The sequence below is a fragment of the Anopheles nili genome, chromosome 3 (genome assembly GCF_943737925.1).
Source record: "Anopheles nili chromosome 3, idAnoNiliSN_F5_01, whole genome shotgun sequence".
NCBI classification, from domain to species: Eukaryota; Metazoa; Arthropoda; class Insecta; order Diptera; family Culicidae; genus Anopheles; species Anopheles nili.
The window spans coordinates 43,233,808-43,253,265 of NC_071292.1; the positions used below are offsets into that span (position 1 = coordinate 43,233,808).

Consider the following 19,458-nt stretch of genomic DNA (forward strand, 5'->3'; position numbering starts at 1 on the left):
CATCTGGCAGAGCGAGGTTTTTGCGGGCGAATTTGTGCCCTTGTCCGTGTGGCTTTGCGTGGGTGTGTTGCTGTGAGCGTGTGGGAAGGCGATCTCAATGCCAAACACAAACGCCACGTACCGACACTAAGACGAAGTGCTTCGGTGACAGGCGGCTGGCTAGTGATAAGGCTCGCGAACCGAGACCGAGCTGGATGGAAAAGCGCCTCCCACAGCCGGAAGTGTGAAAAAGTCAGAAGCGTACATCATTTCGAGAACGATGTCACTTCCGGTTTTCTTTTTTCTCCGTCGATTCTTCTGTGTGAATTCCTTTTACAAAACACTCCACAAGGTGGGTGAAGAAATGAAGCGCCTCGGCGTGAGCGAAGGCTAAATGAAGCGCGCAGAAATGCTTATCGAAAAGATTGGAATATGCGATATTATTGTGTCTTCGATTTCGCCCGAATGAGACCGTAATCCGGCCGGAAAATCCTAACGTGAGCATTTTCACGCGACACCACGACGCCCACGACGTAAGCCCTAAGCGATTTGCCCAAGTGTCCTTTATCTCGACTTATTTTATGCAAATTGCCTTTAAATGAAATACCACCCGAAACGGCGACGAGGGAACCATTTTTCGTGGAATAACAATCATCGTCTGTGCTCCTGTGAGATTGCTATCTACCATCCCGACGGCCAGACGCCGCTGTCGTCGCAGTCTGCAGGGCGATGGTGGTGATAAACAAACAACCAAACACCTTGCCAGGACCTTTGCCAGGCACTGTTGCTAGTGGCTCGGTCGCGCCACGACAAAGGCAAACCTACCGGTCTACAGCCCCAACCCCAGCCAAGGGCACCGTAAATGAAGAAATATTAACGCACCGCGCCCTAATACAATATTAACACGATATCTCGATGGGCATATTAGGTAATGGAGTAGAACGTAAAAGTTTCCTCCACCATCGGGTGGCGAGAGATCGTCTTCAGAGGCAGGAATATGTTTGTTTTCCCTGTCAAGGATCATGCGAGAGCGAGAAATGAGGATGTCCTCATCGCACTCCCTTGCGCCTTGTCGCTTACGGAGAAAAGAATCAAACAAAAAGAAAAAGCGTATCATCTTCGCACGGTTGGCTGTGCAGGTAGCACTCAGGGCGGCTTTCTTCGCCGGTAAGCCCTTTTTCTTTCCCTTCGGTCTTGGGTTCGCCCCGAAGACGCATTCCCAAATGAGCATAAATATAAAATGGACCAGAAATGCGTTGTGAACGCGTTTCTTGGTTGCCGTGGGGAACAAAAAAAGCGCCAAGATAATGATTGATTGAATATTTAATGCGCCTTTGCTGTCCTCGAAGGGTCGCACGAAAAACACTGCCTGGGTGTGTTTTGTTCGTTTGTAAGGCAGGAAAACAAGGACCAAAAGAAGGAGCAAGCAATAAGCAAATAAATGAAAAAGCCATTGGAAATTTGAATACAGCTTAAGTATGTTTTTTTGTTTTGAATATATCGACTGTCGAGACGAAGTAAAGGTATTTAGAAACAAATTAAGTGTCCTACTCAAATGTACTGCTAAAAATGTATTCAATATCGCTGTGAATAAGTATTTATCATGCACTTTTCCCTTTCTACGTGCATTAGCGCAAGCACTGCACAAAGCCACCCCTACAAAGCCATTCCAGCCCGACAACGATCGTGAACCGCACAAGAAGAGCCATCATTTATCGGCTTATTTTCTTATGTTCCGCTCACTATCATCCATTAAACCGTCTCACCCGAATTGTCAAGTTGTCACCGAGAGCATAACAAAGCCGCCTCAACTAGCTCGTCGAGGCGTCTTGGGGCGTCTCCATCGCCCGCAAGGATCGCACATCCTTTGAGTGAAGAAAAACCCACCCCCAAGCGCACAATGGCATGCTTATGAAGTGACACTTGCAGTTCGCTTCCACTCGTGCCTGTGCCGGAAAATAAATTTGTTCCGACTGCGGGAGCAATTATTTCCCATCCCTGCGGCACTGTGGCGCTGGAAAAAGCGCAACTAGTCGCCACATTTGCCGGCGAATGACAAACGACGGTGAGCTGGGGCCAGCTCTGGTGCCTGCTGCGATCCCGGCGCATGAATCATATTGTCAGGCTCCCTTTGGCACGTTGGCAACTTTCGCTCTTGGTTCGCCTTTTGTCATGTGCCATTTATTTCATACCGTAAGTGGCATTGCCTCGTCCTTCCTTGGGAGCATAATGTGCATGTGAGGCTGAATGGGACCGGATATGTGCGTCGCTATTGGCAGTCCCGGCCACGGTCACCCATCAACCATCTCCTGTAGCAGTTGGGGTTCTTTTTTCTTTCGTGTCGCAGATGCTACCATCCACCGAGTCTATTCGCTCAACCATGGCAGGCATGCGGCATGGTAGCGGAATTGCACGCGAGCGAATGGAAATGCCAAACAAACAACTCGAGATGGCACTATGTCAGTTCCATCAGTGAAGGCGCCACTCGCCTGGTGGTGAAGTGATAACGGTCCTGCACGGGCGAAACCGGAAGCAGTCTCCCAGGAAATGGAGCACAAGCAAACGAAAATTGTTCCACGGAAAAGTGCTCCTTTTTGGGTGAGCATATCGATGTCGGCTTAGTGCCAGGCTAGCCGTGATTCTCCCGCCGAGCGATGGGATCGTTTTAAGGTGACGAGATGTTGTTTCGTCGTGATTTAATGCGATGCGATGGCTTCGTTGCTCTTGATTTCGCGAGGCGAGACTTTTGCATATGGTTTGTTGGTGTTTAATACAATCGAGTATTGGGAAGTGATGGTAAAACTCCTTTAACTTTTTTGCTCGGATCTCAAACGACCCTTGTGGAAATGAATCAAAAATGAACTACTTTTTTTTTCAACAACAAAAAAAATCATCATGTAGAAACGATTTAATCCAGCATTCTGGTGCCTGGTGAATGGTAGAAGGAGCCAAAAATAAACCAACAAACAGCCATAAATCTAGCGCACCGCTTGACTACATCACCGAAAGGATCCACTCGCGGGGAAAGCGAACGTACGATTTACCACTGTCGCATACTGAGCAGAGAACGGCCACGGCAACATAATTTCGGACGTGCTAGTAGCGTGCGGTGGTATCATGTTGCTGGCCCCGTACATCACTCGTGGGACCGGAGGTGGCTTTGGTTCGGTGGTTTCGGTGGTTCAAAGCCCGCAAAGATCAACCCGAAACACTTCCCTCGGTGGTTGTTGAAGTCATACACACACACTCCGAGTGTTTGTGACCCATACCGGGAAGCAACCGCAGGCAGCCAAATGCATGCACGTAGCGTAATTCGTTATTCGCATGTCTGATCCCGTTGAATAGCGTTGACCGAGTTGTTCGGATTGCCTTTTCCATGCGCTCTCGTTCGCGTGCACACACACACGCTCTTCGCAACACTCATGGACGAGTCCCTATCGCATCGTTTCAGGTGTCCTCTTTTTTCCGACCAACGCCTGGTATTTCCACTTCTTCGGGCGCTTGCATCTCCAATTGTTCCAAAGGGATTGGCGACTTTCTTCGTCTCTCCGGTGTGTTATCCGCGTGAAACATTTGTCACATCCTCGCATTCTCTGCGTCCTGTGGAAACACACACACACACACACGTAAACGGTGTTGCCCAAAAAAAACCGACCGGGGAACAAATCAACAGTGAATAAACCAAAAAATCCCGCACATTCCTTTGGCGGTGGGAGGTTCTTTTTGGTGCGCTTTGTTGTTTCCCTGGTGAGCCCCGGGTAAGGTCGGTGAAAAGCCCACGAGTTAAGTCGGGCTGGCCTGGTCGGACGGAAAATAAATTGGATATGACATAAAAATTATTCTTTTATGTCCGTCTGGGGCAGAGACTGGCGAAAATGGGTGCCGAAGCAAATGGAGAGTTTGGGGAGGGGGGAGGGACAAAAAAGGACTTCTACAGTATCGGTGCCGGTGAAAGGCCTCTCATTCCAGCGCATTCGTTTGGGCTTGGGTGGGCCTGCGTCCTATCATCGTTGGTGGAAATTGACTTTGAAAGTAAACCTAGTCAGGGCGCGGTGGTTGATATGAGCGGAAATGGAAGCATTTCTTAACCAGTTGGTGTTTCAAAAATCATGTCTCATGTTTCGCAAAAGAGCCCCAAAAAGCTGGAAATCTGACATTTTTTTATGTAACTTTCCACCAATAAGTGGTTAGATTTTTTGTGGTAGAATTTGTGAAAAGGAGTTTTTGCAATCAGAAGTCCATTACTTGATGTCTTCGTATTTTTGTGATTTATATTTTTGTGGAGAAAAATACCAACACAATCATGTAATTCTAATGCCAATTTTCCTCAAGCATAATTTTCGTGACACTCTACAACAATTTCAAATCACCTAGCGCTCGTTCTCCACCTAAAATGCTGTTTACTTTAACGTGTTCGCTCGTATCCGAACTGCAAACAACAGTTAAAACACCCAAAATTTGATCCTTTGCTTTCAGTTCTTTTTGGTCGTCATTTTTTTTTTTGCTCATCACACGCTCCAACACGTAGAAGAAGGATTTCCACGTCCCTTCCATCAATCACTGCTATCGCAAGCCCTCGCCGGAAGACGAGAAAACCCCTGGCACGATACAACCATCAGCCTCAAAGAGCAAAACCTCGGCTCTCGCCTTCGTCTCTCGTCAACCACGTCCATGCGTCCCTTTCGGAGAAAAACTTCCTTCCTTTCTCGCCCACGCAACGCCCAAAAGAAAATGAACCAAATGGCGGCTTTAATTTCACCTCGTTTGTCTTTCGCGCGATGGGATGTTTTTCCTCGACTCCGGAGCTCGAGTTGTTCGAGCCCCTGCGAATGCGACCTCACCTTGCTTACACGTGCCGCACCCGGATTCGCATATTAACCTCCCACCGAGCGGTAGGAGGTGGCACATGATTGCGAACCCCCACCCTCGAGGGGCGAACCGGCCGGGTTAAAGGTTTCCGGCTTTTATCTTAAAACGGGTTTATGACTTTCAGTTTATAGTGAATGGTTGTCATTTGTCCTGACGCCGGAACGCCTGATGCTGGAGGACTTTCTGTTTTCCTCCCCCACCAAGGGATGTGCAGATGGATGGGGTGCGTGTACCACCCACACCACCCCCACGAACCGCGTTGTGCCGGGGGTAAATTTGTTCAGGGAATTTATTTCGATTCCGGCCTGAAGTGGCTCACGGGCGCTTGAGTGGCGCACATAACCTCCGTCGGATCCCAGATCCCAGGTCCCAGGTCCGGTCCGTATGGTTGTGACAATTTCGAGTGACATCGTCTCATATGATGCCGGCCAGGACGGTCCCAAAACGGACCGAGACGCGACGCTCGTCAGGTAGGCTTCTTTTCGCCGTTTCGCTGCAATTTCCAGCGCTCGTCAGGCCCCGGTCGGGTTGATTGCCTTCACGGGACTGTGTCTTTGTGTGTAAGTGTGCATGTGCGTGTGTGTGTGTGTGTGTGGGCGGGAGGAAATGATGGCCGAAAAAAGGGTGAACCCTCGATTTAGGTAATCGAGTTATGGCGCTATAAACCATTCACCGAAGCTACGTGCCGCATTTAGAATCTCGACATTTTGATGAGCTGAGGGAAATGCCCGATTCCCTCTTGTTTTTATTTTCCCCCTTTTTTCCGGTGCGTTATTTTTTCTTTCTCTCTCTCTCTCTCTCTCTCTCTCTCTCTCTCTCTCTGTCTCTCTCTCTTGCATCCTCCCGGATGGGTAGGCGTGACGTGAGAGTGCCTCGATTACCATACACGAAGTCCTTGCGAAGTGTCCGAGGGACACCACCGGATCGACGGTAACGCTAACGAGCCCATGACACTAAGCGTTTTGATGTGTGACGGAAATTTATCATGTCCAGGTATACGGTGGCAATCGCAAATCCTGTCAGAGGACGCGGGAACGCGCCAATCGTCTTACGGAACCGGTGCCGGGCGAAATTGTCCGGGGGCTTTTCATTCCCACCGCTATTACGGTGAGCCGGGACACTCGCTGATCGTTTTTGATGTTCGCCAAGGAAAATCAAAATGATTGCCAACATGAGCTAGTAGTGCGCGAGAGAGAGAGAGAAAGAAATTGAGATGACTTAATGGTCGGCCATCTCGTGCAGAGTACCATTTATATTCGAACAACGTATCAAGCGGAGTTTTCCGTCCGTTGAAACATAATTCAAACTTTCTCGCCTTCAATTTCGGAGGAAAACGATGCAATCCTCGACCCCGTTTTGCCTTGCACACACGACACAACTCATTCTAATTCCAACGAGCCATTATTCCGAGCAGCTTTTCAACCCTCAATTCCCACCGGAAGCAGCCATTGATGAATTGATCATGTTATTTGCCTTCCCTCGTGCTGGATGTGGTTTGGTGGGTGGAAAAAGGAAAAGCGCACCACAAAAAAAAAATCGGGGCAAAATCACCCAACATGGGAAATCGTAACAGCCCCTCGACACCGGCCGTGCTTATCAGCGCGCGCGAATTCCCCCGAGTGTTGCTGGGCGCATCTGCTCGGATGAGCCTTCCGCACAAAATGGTTTTATTCGCACCGAGCGAAGGAAGGAGTGACAGTCGATCGGTGGAAATGTGGGTGCTTGTGGGTGGTGGGAAACTCGCACGAATCAGCCGTGTTCTCCCACGCCCACGCCCCAGCCTATTGTGAGTGGGCGACGTTTCATATCGCCCGAGCAACGCGCGTCCATCCGGACTGTTCGGGTCGGCAGGCCGTTTTGTTTCCGTGGGCTTCCTTATCTACCCTGGCAGGACCGTAAGTAACCCTCGGAGTGGCTCGAAGTGCCTTTGGATGGTAAACAAACTGGCGATGAAGAAGAAGAAGAAGCAGAAGCAGAAGCAGAAAGGGAAAAAAACATCCTGCACAAGGAGCAAAACCCCCATCGCAGATGAAGACAAGCAATATCCTTGCTGCCGTGCGCCTTGGGGCGATTGAAAGGATTTTTGTTATTCGTATCGCTCGGCGCCCGACAACCGTACCCCTTTTGGTGGTGGTTTGAGGCTGAAAAGGATCTGCGAAGCCAGCCCAGCCGATGCCACCTGCCCCGAACACACGCACAGGCTTATCGCTCGATCCAGGCAGTCGTTTTCTGTTTCTATTCGATTGCACACCATTACGTTAAGGTCTCTAATGTAATTTAGCTAACCGGATTCAGCGGCAACTTAACGAGCCCGCGCCAGGGATCCAAGAATGTAAGCAAACGGCATCAGCCCGGGAGTGAGCGAGTGAGTTGTGGAGAGAAAAAAAAACCGAGAAAGAAAGATAATAGCCACAGCAAGACTACAGCTAACTAACAAACAAACGAATGGAAAATCGCCGCAGGAGATGGTAGAAAAATAGGGCAAAATCAGGCGCCTTCGAAAAGATTGGACCAAAATGAAGCGGCGTTTCGCACTTATGGTTGTGGATAAGTATCTCGACAGCTTATCGCTTATGAGTTGTGGAGCAGTGGGAAATGAATTAAAACTCTTTATTTGTAACTACAGTGAGCAGAGAGTTAGCTCAAAGATGGTGTGAATATTGCACCTATTCAATTCAATATTCAAGTATGTTATCTAATCAAAATCAACCGTCGCAGGTCGTATGTTATTTATGTTATCTTTTATTTTAACTAAACCATCAAAAACCATCAAATTTTTTAAAGTTCAATACACATCAATATAACGCTCGTTATACCAAATTTTAATATGCTTTCTAATAATCTTCACCTGAAACAGAAGATTTGCAGCCATAATGCGTCTTATTTATTCGGTAATTCAAGCAGCTATTTGAAACGTATAGTTATTTTATGACAAATTGTGTAACAAACTGCGTGTAAGCCATCCAACAGCCGTGGCGTTTTTATCGATTAACCTCGCGTAAACGTCCCCTTAAACTGATTCAAATCGCAACACGCTCCACAGTTCCCCATTACGATCTGGCACGTGTGCATATGCCAAAGTACGCTTGCATAGGGACAACCCTCTTTGGAATGCATTCCGTGGCCAACCGACCACTGACCACCGACAATCCCTTCGTACCGGTGAACTCACACGACGCGCCTCCCTGGTAACGGCACGGTAACGAGTGATCATAAACGAAATTCCGCTTGAAAAATGCAAACAATTCGTCCCAATAATGGTGGCACGATTTCCGTTTCGAAATTAAGCGGCTTACAGCGCTCCCCAGTCGCATTTGCGATGCAAAGGTGGAATCCAGCCCTTTATGTTGTCACGCACAAGGCCTGGGAATGGTTGGTTCGTGTCGTGTTCGTGGCCACGCGATTTTATAAGTGTTGCCCGCATTGTTTACGAGAGCTACGTGCCATTCCGGTACGCATCCGCGGATTCGAAGCCACGCATTCTAATGGGAAGTGACTCATTTCCGGGCGGGTGCTTTGCTTTTCGGGTGGCTTTACTTTTTCCGCGGCTCCAGAGCACCGTACTAAGCCACGTGAAAATGCGCCCCCAAAATGCCGTACGTACACTCGCCTCGGGAAAGGTGGCACATTGCGCAGGCTACCGTTCGCAATTATTAGTCCATAAATTCTGCAAGCGAACCCGGGGTAGAAGGTGCGCAATTTTTGCAGCCCCAAGACCACGCACACCTGGCCGTGAATTGCGCCATGCTGCTAGGAGGCCAGATCCGTGGTTACATTTACCACCCTACGAGCCCTTCAGAAGGGTGGCTCGGTTTCATCGCAATGCGAAAAATGTTGGCCAGATCTCGCACCCGGTGTGGGGAATGTTCGTTTTTTTTCTTTCTGTTGCTTCACCTGCCCGTATTCGACACGGTACGGTCCATAATTCCACCTGAAAGCAGGTTCCATTTCTCTCGCCGGTTGCGAAGGACGAAAATAATCCCTCCCGTGTCGTGCCGTGCAGCTTCAACGTTCCTGGGTTCGGAAAACGTTCAGCCGAGGTGACCAGAACGCTATTCAAACCACGGCAACCATCTCCCACCGCCGAATCAAACCGACATTCATAATTGCTCCACGAACACGCTTTTCCGCACGGTTCCCATCGAAAAAAAAAAAACCGTCCCCATTCCCTGGGCTGGCCTGGCCCTTTTTGCTCTTCCCCAAACCGACCTGTTCGCATCCTGGACGGCCGTCAGCACCATCACCATCACCGCCAACGAACCCGTTACAAAACCCGGCGTTATAAACCACGCCAGCCCAACCAACGCGATGGCCAACCCTTTTTGGCGCTCTGGCAAGCGGTTTTACGAACTCATACATATTTCTCGTTCGATTTTCTGTTCCGCTTCGGTTGGGTTCATAATTGGATTTTAAAACACTCTCCTCGGTTCGCCTTTGTTGAGTGGGTTTTTAGTCACAACCGGTCCCACGGCACCCCGACGGCGTTCTCTGCATCACCACGCCATTATTGGTCAGTTGCGGACGGGCGAATAATTTCGGCGCTCCGGTACATATTACGGTGGATCCCTTCCAGCAAGAGCGCACTAACGATGGCTTGATTCGGTGCAAAATCGCGTCTCTCATCCTGGGAGTCCTTTTTTTTTTGCTCTTGTTTGTCCTCTTGCGTTGTCTTTTTTTTTTTTTTTTGCTCCCACATCCCGAAGCCTGCAGCCCGAGGACATTGGAACGGGCGAAACATTTTATCCCCACAATGGGATACGAGTGTGCACACAGCCACGCTCTGCATTCCATCCCAAATGGCAAATTAAAGGGCCATTTTTTAATGTACGCTTCGGATTTTGAAAGCGCTCACAACGTTTACACTAGACGAATGGGACCTTTTTTTTGGTTTTTTTGGTGTGTTCTGCCTGTTCTGCTGCACCTTCGCTCCATTTTTCATTTTTCTAGCCCCCGTCCAGTTCGATGATGGATGGATTCGTCCTCGTGTTTCCAGGACCGCATGGTCGCTGTGGCGATGGTAAACAGCAAACCAGAGACGTGTAATTACAACAGCGGGACAACCGTTTTTCCCAACGCCGTTTTTTTTCTCCCTCCGACCACCGAAGGCGAGATTGGCTTTCCCGTTCGATTCGATCGGGGCACTTGTACACGGGAAATGGAAACGAATTCCCGTGTTTTATTAGTTCGACCATTCGATGGTATCGTTTTTGGCGGAGGGGTAACATTTCAGGCATGGTACTTGTTCAGTTTAAATACACGCTGTTTGATGGATTTTACTCTAATCGGACCAACAATGCCTGTCTGTGCATGAAACAGGCAAATCAAATTATGCATTGATTGATTTGCCATGTGAGAATTTATCATTTAATTTCGAGTTTTTGCTTCACAAAACAATTTTGTATTTAATTTTTTACACTTGTTGGGCTCACATCCATGGTATAAATTTCAATCAAATATCTCTTCCAAAAATGCTCTTAATAAATCTGCATAAATATTCCAACTGGAATCAGCTTTCATATCATGAATGACAGATATAATATTTGATGGACTTACACTTCTTTTTAAATTCCCCCAAACTAACGATGCACGCGTCTTGCTTGCTCGAACTTTGCCAAATTGGAAGCTGAAGGACCCAACCATAGCTCACTAATGGCGTACCGAAGGATGGTTTTGTTTTCAGTATGAAACTCAGAAGCAACATCCCTTATTCGCTTCCCATCCAGCAGCCGGTTTGAGTTCTACCGTGCATTTTCCCACTTTGAAATTATAATTGAATGTATCTGTTCGATCCATCGTTCGATTTGGCATACGAGACACATGCACTTCGTCACTTTCGGGTATGACAGAACGACGTCCGTACGTTTGTTAGCCCGTTCGCTGAAAGACAAATACGTTTTGGCACCGAGTGCACATGGGACGGTGCATGGAGCAACAACAACAAAAAAAAAGAATCCTCTCCCTCAGCCGGTAAATCGCAACATAGAATCACTGCAAACGAAACTCACCCAACGCTGGTTGTGAACAAACGCCCACATCCGGAGGGGATGACAAACGTTTCGCTTCGCGATTCGCACGGTGCATTCGCGTTCGCTTTTTGGGATGAGGAAAATTCACAAAGACGACGAAGCACACGCCGGCAGGACGCAAACATGTATGGATGCAATTTTTACGGCAACCTATAATAACAACGTCAGGACGACGCCGAGAAAAGCATGCCGTCCGCGCGAAGCTGGCAATCACAGTTGACAGATTTGTTATTTCCAATTTTTTCCGTTTCCAATTCCGATTCCGATTCCGACGCCCTCCACGGCTCCTGAAGCAGGGCGTGACATGAAATGAGAACGTGAAAGCGACAGGTCCTCGCCCTTGCGCAGCTCTAATGGGAAAGCTTTTGGCTGGGAAAACTCACCCTCCTTCAGTCGGGTGGAAATCGCACGTCGTCGGCGGTGTCGTTATGATCGCGGTGAGGGCACTTTCGTTGGGAACCGTTCGTTTCCTGCAGCACGGCGGGTTTCTTCACGGCTGGCAAATAATGTTTGTGCATTTTTCTTTGCCACACATGTGTGTGCCTTCGTTTTCTGGCGTACCCCGACCGAGACGGAAAAGTGTAGAATGTTGCAATATTGACGAACTTTTCACCCTCAGGCAGATGAAAGAAGTGCAAGCGAGAGAGAGAGAGAGGAGAAAGAGTCCAAAGAACGGTACCGAGCGGTATCGAAATAAACCCACTAAGTGATGATCTTGGCTGTTTTCGAGCAGCGCTCCCGGGTTGGAGCGCCTTGTCCGCCTGGTCTTCGCCAGAACCTGCTCGTTATGGACGCCGAGATGAGTTTTCACTCCAGGCTCGAGATGTGGATGCGAAATGACAAAATTCACATCCACGATCGAAAACGTCTCCACGTCTTCGGTCCCGCGATTCGGGACGGAAACGGAAAACATCACACTCAACGGCACAACGGTGAAGCGAAAGGGTACGATGAGAGTGGGAAAACAGCAGCCTCAGAACTCGTGGCGAAAGGGAAAAACGTCGAATGACGATGGGACAGCAACAAATATTGCCGCAGTTATCGAACGGAAACAAGCAATTTGTGAAACGCGATGAGCTGTGAATGTGAAGCTGCGCCCGGGAGACTCAGAAATTTGTTTTGCGGATGATAAGATTTCCTCACTTAGTTGGTGTGTGTGTGTGTGTGTGTGTGTGTGGGTGGGTTGGGGCTTTTTTGCACTCTCTTCCCGCATGTCTCTGGCCGCAACACGGTGTATTTTGAGCACCACAGCAAAAACATTCCCGAAACCCTGAACTGCGGCCGTGGCGCATTCCACCAGGCTTGCTGGTTGGATGGAAAACTATCTTCCCACTCCCTTTTCGGTGCCCGGGAGGTCTTCGGTTTCATCACCAAACCGGCAATCGGTGGAGATGGGATCGAATTGATTGGAATGATTCAACGGCAGCAGCAGCAGCAGCATCGGCCAGCCAACGCCAACGTTAGCGGGAAACGCTCGCAGCATCATTCAATTGAATTTTAATCTAACAAACGAAGTGCGATCGAATTTGGAAAAGCAATCGGAATGAAGGTTGCGCAAAAAAAAAAACAAGAAAAGAAAAAATGAACCGACAACCACTGTGCTCTCGCGCGCGCGAATGAGGCTGATTTTGGGTAGCAAAAAGGTAACATTGCACCATCGGCGAAAGAGCTACACGAATGGTGCGGGAATTATTTGATTGAAATCGATTTTGCATTCCGGCGAACCGGTGGCAAACTAATGTTTTAATGGTGCCGAACGATTAGTGTCTGGAGTATTAGCTGTTTCCGCTTGCTTTGTGTTTAAAGTATTGAGCACCGATGGGGTGATTTTGGGGATTAAAGATGAACTTTTGATGGCTGACGGTGGAAGCGCATTTACGGGAGGTGTTTGAGATCAAAGCGCTCGATTAATTGAATTTTCACTTTGCATTGCCGATGTGAAGCAACATTTTGCTCTCGGGTGCTGAATTATGGTCTACATTTTTGCAGGCTTTGGCAGGATTGTGTTGGGAGCTCTGCAGGATATTTAATTTGCATACTTTGTTGTAAATACCATGACAAGCAAAGTTTGATTTTTACAACTCTGATGAGAATTAAAACGATAAGTTTGCTCCTTATTGTTACTTCTAACATTTTAACACCGTTTTAGTTTTTGATATACTCCTTGAATGCCGACTAATGTCGAAACATAGTTCAAAAAAATCGTCGAAAGTATAATGTAACTATCAACAGACATGTTTTGCATAAACTAAAAGCATTTTCCCAAATCAAAGAAGATGATAAAAAATACTCTCTCCTGAACCACGATTATTACCAATGTTAAACTCTTTTGCTCTACTAGCAACCGCAGGATAATTCAAGTTTTTTCTCCTCGAAAAAAGATACAAGTAATACGAAACAAGTACAGCTTCCTCCGTCCTATGAATCTAACCTCAAAAGACAGAACCGACCCTCCGGACGTTGGTTCGTGCCACGCTCCAACCAAAGCCGCCTGCCAGCAACCGCTCGGGCAGTGAATTCAAATTTGGCCTCGTGATAAATAAGATAATTAATTTTATTCATTCTCTCTACGTGCCTCGAGAGCGACCGTCGATGGACGCGGTCCCACGAGTCGCCAGGATTCAACCGAAAGGAATTCCTCCGGCACAGTCGTCTCCAGATAAAACCAACCAAAGCTGGCAAAGTTTCGTGCCCGGAATACCATTTGACCGGCGTGGAAGTAGATGCACTTACTCACCCAGCCAGAAGTGCGCCAACATCACGCGAAACCGATGGACGGCGAGAAGATTCAAGGGGTCGTTTCACTGTCTTCCTGCTTCACATCTTCACACTCAATGCCCTCGTCAGAGTGGTGGCAGAAATTTGAAACGCCAACGCCTCCTTGCCAGCAGTTCGTGTTCGTTCATTACTCCAATTTGCTCCAGCACTTTCTCGATCGATTGCTGCTCGGTGGCGTCGGTGGTAAAAGTGTGATCACATCCTTAACCACGTCCAGCACCCTTGTCCAGGCAAGGGATGATCGAACTCGGAGAGCGGAGTGTAGGTTGCGAAACAGAGAAACCAATTTACTGTCAATCAACCGTGAAGGAAGTGAAACGAACGAATTATTCAGCAGATATTCGCAATCCTTTTTTTTTGTTTTTCCTCCGTGCTTTTTTTCGTGCGCCAATTCTGGAACCACATTTGAAAGGCTCCTGCTGCTTTGGCCCCCGGGATGTAAGATGGCATGCACGGGAAAATGACGCAACCAACCTCCGGAGCAATGCGCTGTCAGTCAGCTAGCGGGAAAGGTGATTGAAATGTAAGCTTCCATCTCAGCTCTCGGAGCCGTCACCATGGGCAACCGGCTGCCTAATGAATCAACCAGTTGTCATCTGTTCGATTGCGTTTCGTTACGCTTTGACGAGGGGCTGACAGAGATGTTCCTACTTTTAAGGCTTCCGTGCTGAGTGCGTGTGCCTGCCATGCCATTCGGGGATGTCGTAATGGCCGCGACGGCCATCGAAATTATCTTGAAGAGGGTCCGACCGGTGGGGCCACCGTGGGATTCGTGATTCGTGTCGAAAGTTGAACTCCCGGCCTCCCTTGATGGGAATTGTGTTAAAAAGAATTTCCGCTAGAAAAATCAAAAATTCATTTAAATCCATCTACCTGTCGCTAGTCTACGGCTGTCGGTGCCAGAGCTTCGGTCGGTGGGGAAAAATTACATCACCGAGTGAACATTGATGTGACCGGAACGTCCTTCGTCAAAAATCAAAAACTTCCCACCCACCCTCGACGGGTGTGCTTCGTCACCTCCCAAGGTGTTGCATTTAACATTAGTAAGCTAATTTGCAGTCCCGTGCCTGAACTTTCGCTCAAATCTCTTCCACGCCGAAAAGGAGGGTTCGAGCTGCCGTACGTCACCGGTTTTGATTGGCAAACCGAGCGACGGAAACGGGCCGTGCGCAAAATCCGCCCATCCTTTCCGTGTGGTTCCGTGAATGTGTGTTTAGTGTGCGTTGTGTCGGCACAAAACCTGCCGTCGTCCTACTTTCGCCACCGTACGGGTTTGGGCGGAATTTTGCCGAACGGACCGACTGCTACCGGATTCGAACAGGATTCCCCACCGAATGGGATGGGTAAAAGCTTCCGAGGGAAGTTGTTGTTTTTTTTTTCCTGTGTGTTTGTGTGTGTGTGTGTTTATTTCACCACCGTTCTCACATGCGGCCGACCACGAATGCGTGTATCCTTTTCCGGCGTGCAACGGGTTTTTGTTGCTGATTGACACGGGTTGGTGGGAAAATCATACGCAACTACCTGCGCGTATCGTTTCGTTGATTACGGGTTGATAGAAATTTGCTTCTATCCGCGTTGGCGTTCCATCTACCGTGGTTATAAATAGCCACATATTCCAACTCCACTGAGTATCGATGGATTCAACGGAATAGTAATGAATATGGATCGCAAATGTAGCGGTCTCAGTCTCAATCATTCCAACAAATTATTGTTGCAAACTTCACGTTATTCACACCACGCGTGACGTCGAGCTCATCCCCTTTACGAACGGTTCATTTATTATCCTTCCCACGATGAATGAGTTGCAACAATGTACACGGATTCAATTGATTTTTGGTGCACATCTATAGCCCCGCTGGGACACATTGCCAACTGGCGAATCGGCACGTACTGCTGCTGATTTCCAACAAAGAGCAACCATTCACACTTTTGTTTCAGTTCCCACCGGATGTGAAGTTTTTCAATAAAACGCGTTTTATAGCCCAAGCCTTTCGTTCTCACTAAAGGCACGGACGGACCGGCTGCCAATCCTGGCTGGCGAAGGTCAGTCTGATGTGTTGGTGCTGGCTGTCGGAAACCTACCCACTGTCGAACAATCGATCGCTCTATTCCTTTGTTGTTTTTCTCCACCTCGTCGTCGTCGTTGTCGTTTTCCGTGACGCGTTGTTGTTTTGTTTTTGGATCGACTGGTTTTCTTTTTGTTTTTTGCTTTTTGCAAGCCCCATTTGTGCACACAGCAAGTGCCAAAAGCCATCTGTTGGCCCGCGGTTGCCTTGAATCTCCTGCATGAACCAGCCCACCCATCAACCGAGTGGTTTTATTCGATTTTCTCACACCACCAAAGCCAATGGGAATGGTGTCCGCCCGGGTATAACATCATCGATCACCGCGGCGACCCAAGGCTCGTGAGTTTTATTTGCCACCATAAATATTGCCTGCCTGCAAGGATCATTTCAGTGCCGTCTATCCTGTCTGTCGCTGGCAGGCGCTGGGCGAGCGAGCAAGAAAATAGCGCATGTATGTCATGAAAACCTTCCCGACTAAAATGAATCGACAGAAATGGCGGCGTGCCTTCCTTCAACCTCACCAACCAGTGTCCATTTGATATAATTGTTTATCGATTTCTGATGCGCCCTACACTTCATCCGACGTGCCATATACTGTTGCGGATTATCCTTGACCGGCGGCAGCAATCTCGCCCCGACGTGTGGAAACATTCCAGGACGAAGGTTCATCCGAGCGCTGTCACTTGACCCGAACCCGCGTGTGGTTGTGTACGATACGCTGGGGCACTTTATCGCACCCGACACAGGGGTTCGTTATTTTTACGGGTTGACTTGCAGGCTCGGATAGGAAAAGCGTAAACCCACCACACCACGGGAGAGATAAACAAAATGGATCCACCACCGTAACCGTTGACCGTTTTCTTTAATCTCCACCCGGGCGTGCCTTGCAGCTTCGATCGTGCCGTTTTATTGGTTTCGTGTGCTCCATGTGCTCTAATTCTGTTCTGCATTTTTCTTTCCTTTCGTTTTTCTTGCAGGTTGCGCCTTTGTTAAATTTACCTCGCATCAAGAAGCTCAAGCTGCTATAACATCACTCCACGGTAGTCAAACTATGCCGGTAAGTACGCCGCTTCATCATTTGTTTCTCGCTTTTGCGAGGTGGTTTCGGTGGTTTCGAGCCTCTCTCCCAGTGGCCATTAAAGCCCGCTTCGATCCCGCCCGAAACCCGGGCAAACATCACCGTGCCGCTGGAGCTTCACGCCACGGGAAAATGGGGTTTTCCCGGAAGGAGCGCGCCGGTTCCACCGCGTGCGGGAAAGTGATTGCGTGTCACTTAATTTAATTTGCCAAAGGGCTCACCTTTTTTCCATCGGTCGGGTGTTTCCCGCTGTTTCGTTCGCGCTAAAAGCGACAAACTATAAACATGCGCCGGTTTGAAAAGGCTTTTCAGGCCTTCACGAAGAGGGTGTGTATGTGCGTCGGTGCGTGTGTATCGATGCAACATGGATTTTTACTCAAAACCCACCGCGTGGCGCGAAACGTGCCAAACAATCGAGCATGGGTGGGTGGTTTTTTGTTCGAGCGTGAAAAAAGGCGCAAAAGCATGCTCTATTTTCATGAATAATTAAACGAAATTAACTCCTCTCCCGGTGGTGCGTGAAGTTTATGAAAATGTCAAACATTGCTGTTAATTTGTAACTCGGCCGCGCGGGCGCGCGCTGCAAGGACCCTTCGGTGTCGCACGGTTGAAGGGTTTCGGGTGCCTTTTTGACGGGGCCAGCCACCAAAAGTGCGCTTGTAGCGGCATGTTTCTCGTTTATTATTAGCCACCCTGTTATTGTGATGCGTATCGAACGAGCAGGGGTGTACATTATTCGTCAAATACAGCTCTGCTTTAAAGGTGCGTTGGTACATGAAAATTACCTGAAAAAACTTGCCTCTTAACCTGCGGTGGATTTTCACAATGACGCTCGATTGAAAAGTGATCCAATTCCACTGGAAAGAATATGATTAATTGCTTCATAGTTCCACGTGACACGTGAAATTCTATCTTTTCCTCCACGAGCAAACAACGTCACCACACAAACTCCTGCCTCACGCAATCAAACTAATGTCGTTTGTCCGCCCAAATGTTTGGGCAGTGGCGCTCCGCTAGTCAAATAGACAGAGGATGTGTTTGTTTAATTTTCGCCCGCCCTGTGTCAGGTGACAAAACCGAAGCAAACAGATGGAACGATACCGAAACTCGAGTCCACCCAGCGCAGCAAACCAAGAAAAAGGCAAAGTCCTTCCTACCCGGGGCAGGTCGCTCACGTGCACCACATGTAGCACCAGGTGCTCCTGATGGTTGTCCCAATAATCGAGACGATTGTGGGGTCTTTCAGTTCACGGCGAACTTGCTGCCAACGCGAGCATCCCTTTTCGGGTTGCATCATCATCACCCACCGAGCCACATTTGCCACATGCTCAGTTCATCCTCTGCCTTTCCATTAAAACCGAACGGCTGCGGGAAAGCAGCAGTTCCTTTATTTTGCGTTTCGTCTTAGCACCCACACCTTCAGCCTGCCGTGTACCGGTCGCGTGCTTTTTTATTGTCCTGGTGAACAAACCCCAACATGACGGTACCGAGATGTCGTTTGCAGGATCATCCGGTCCCGGTCCCGAGGATATTGTTTCCTCTCTGCCCGGCGTGGCCTGATCGAAATGCTAACGTGAACGTTCGCAAGCGTGAAGCTCGCGCAGAAAAACGGCAAACTATCCTCCGCGAAGAAAGCGAAGTAGAGTGAAGAAAGAAAGCAACAAAAAAAAATAACCCCCCGCATGATGCACATGTAGCACTCAATTTACTTTTATTATTCCTTTGTTTATTCGCTTTTATTCATTTTATTCCATATTCCGCCCGAAAATGTCCCGATTCGGATTCCCTTTCCCGAATGGTTTCGTCGCGCTCGGCACATGGAAACCGAGAACGTTGAAGATTCACACATTTGGGTTTCGCTTTCGTCCTGGCCATTACCGCCTGCCACCCGCCACCCGCCAAGCATACCAATTGTTCATCCATCGTCCAATGAGCATCTCGTTTCGAGATTCGCTCCTTTATTGGATTCCTTTTTATCGGGCTGCTGACGGTGCTTGCTTGTGTGGAGCGAGCGGGACGAGCGGATGGCAGATGAGCGAAGCTAGCGAGAAAAAAGAAAAGAATATGTGAGGGTGGAGAACACGACAACTGCCATCAACGGGCTCTTCCAGTGGCTCTCAATGCACACGTCGGTGTTCGACGATTCCTTCCATCTTTTGCAATAACACAGCTGGAAGATGCTTCCGACGCTACTCACACCTTACCCGACCTGGGAGAGACAAGCGTGTGGCGTTTTTCTTTTTCTGTGCTTCGGTGTTTTTATTTGCGCACTGTTTGCCCATTCCATGTCCCAGGGCCGCTGGCCGGGTGGTAGGGAATTGTTTTTCCGTCCGGTTTTTTTTTCTCCTTCTTTCCACTCCGTTACCCGATAGAGCGTTCTTCGGATCCATTGCAGCTGGGTATAAACGAGCGAACCCGGCAGAAACCCGGCTCCCTCACATGCTCGAGGTAAAACAACAACAACAACATCAACCAAAATCGCCAGAGGAGCTGGATCCGTTCCAGCACGACGTACACGTCGTGGCAGCGCAGTTGGCAGCGGGCGAAGGTGCTAGTTACGAGCCGAAAATACGGATATCCTGTCATTTTACTCCTATCTTCTTTTTCTTTTTTTCTGTGTTTTACCTCCTTTGCGACCCAAAACCCATCCCAGGACGGGGCA

General features: G+C 48.7%; 1 protein-coding gene across 1 annotated transcript in view; it reads left to right on the top strand.

Moving 5' to 3' along the window:
• The window catches only part of LOC128727486 (CUGBP Elav-like family member 4), a 301,981-nt gene that overhangs the window by 250,204 nt on the left and 32,319 nt on the right, over window positions 1–19,458 (top strand). Inside the window, exon 6 of the mRNA XM_053821405.1 lies at window positions 16,696–16,775. Within this exon, the coding sequence (XP_053677380.1) occupies window positions 16,696–16,775 (80 nt within the window). The remainder of the gene's footprint in view (window positions 1–16,695; window positions 16,776–19,458) is intronic.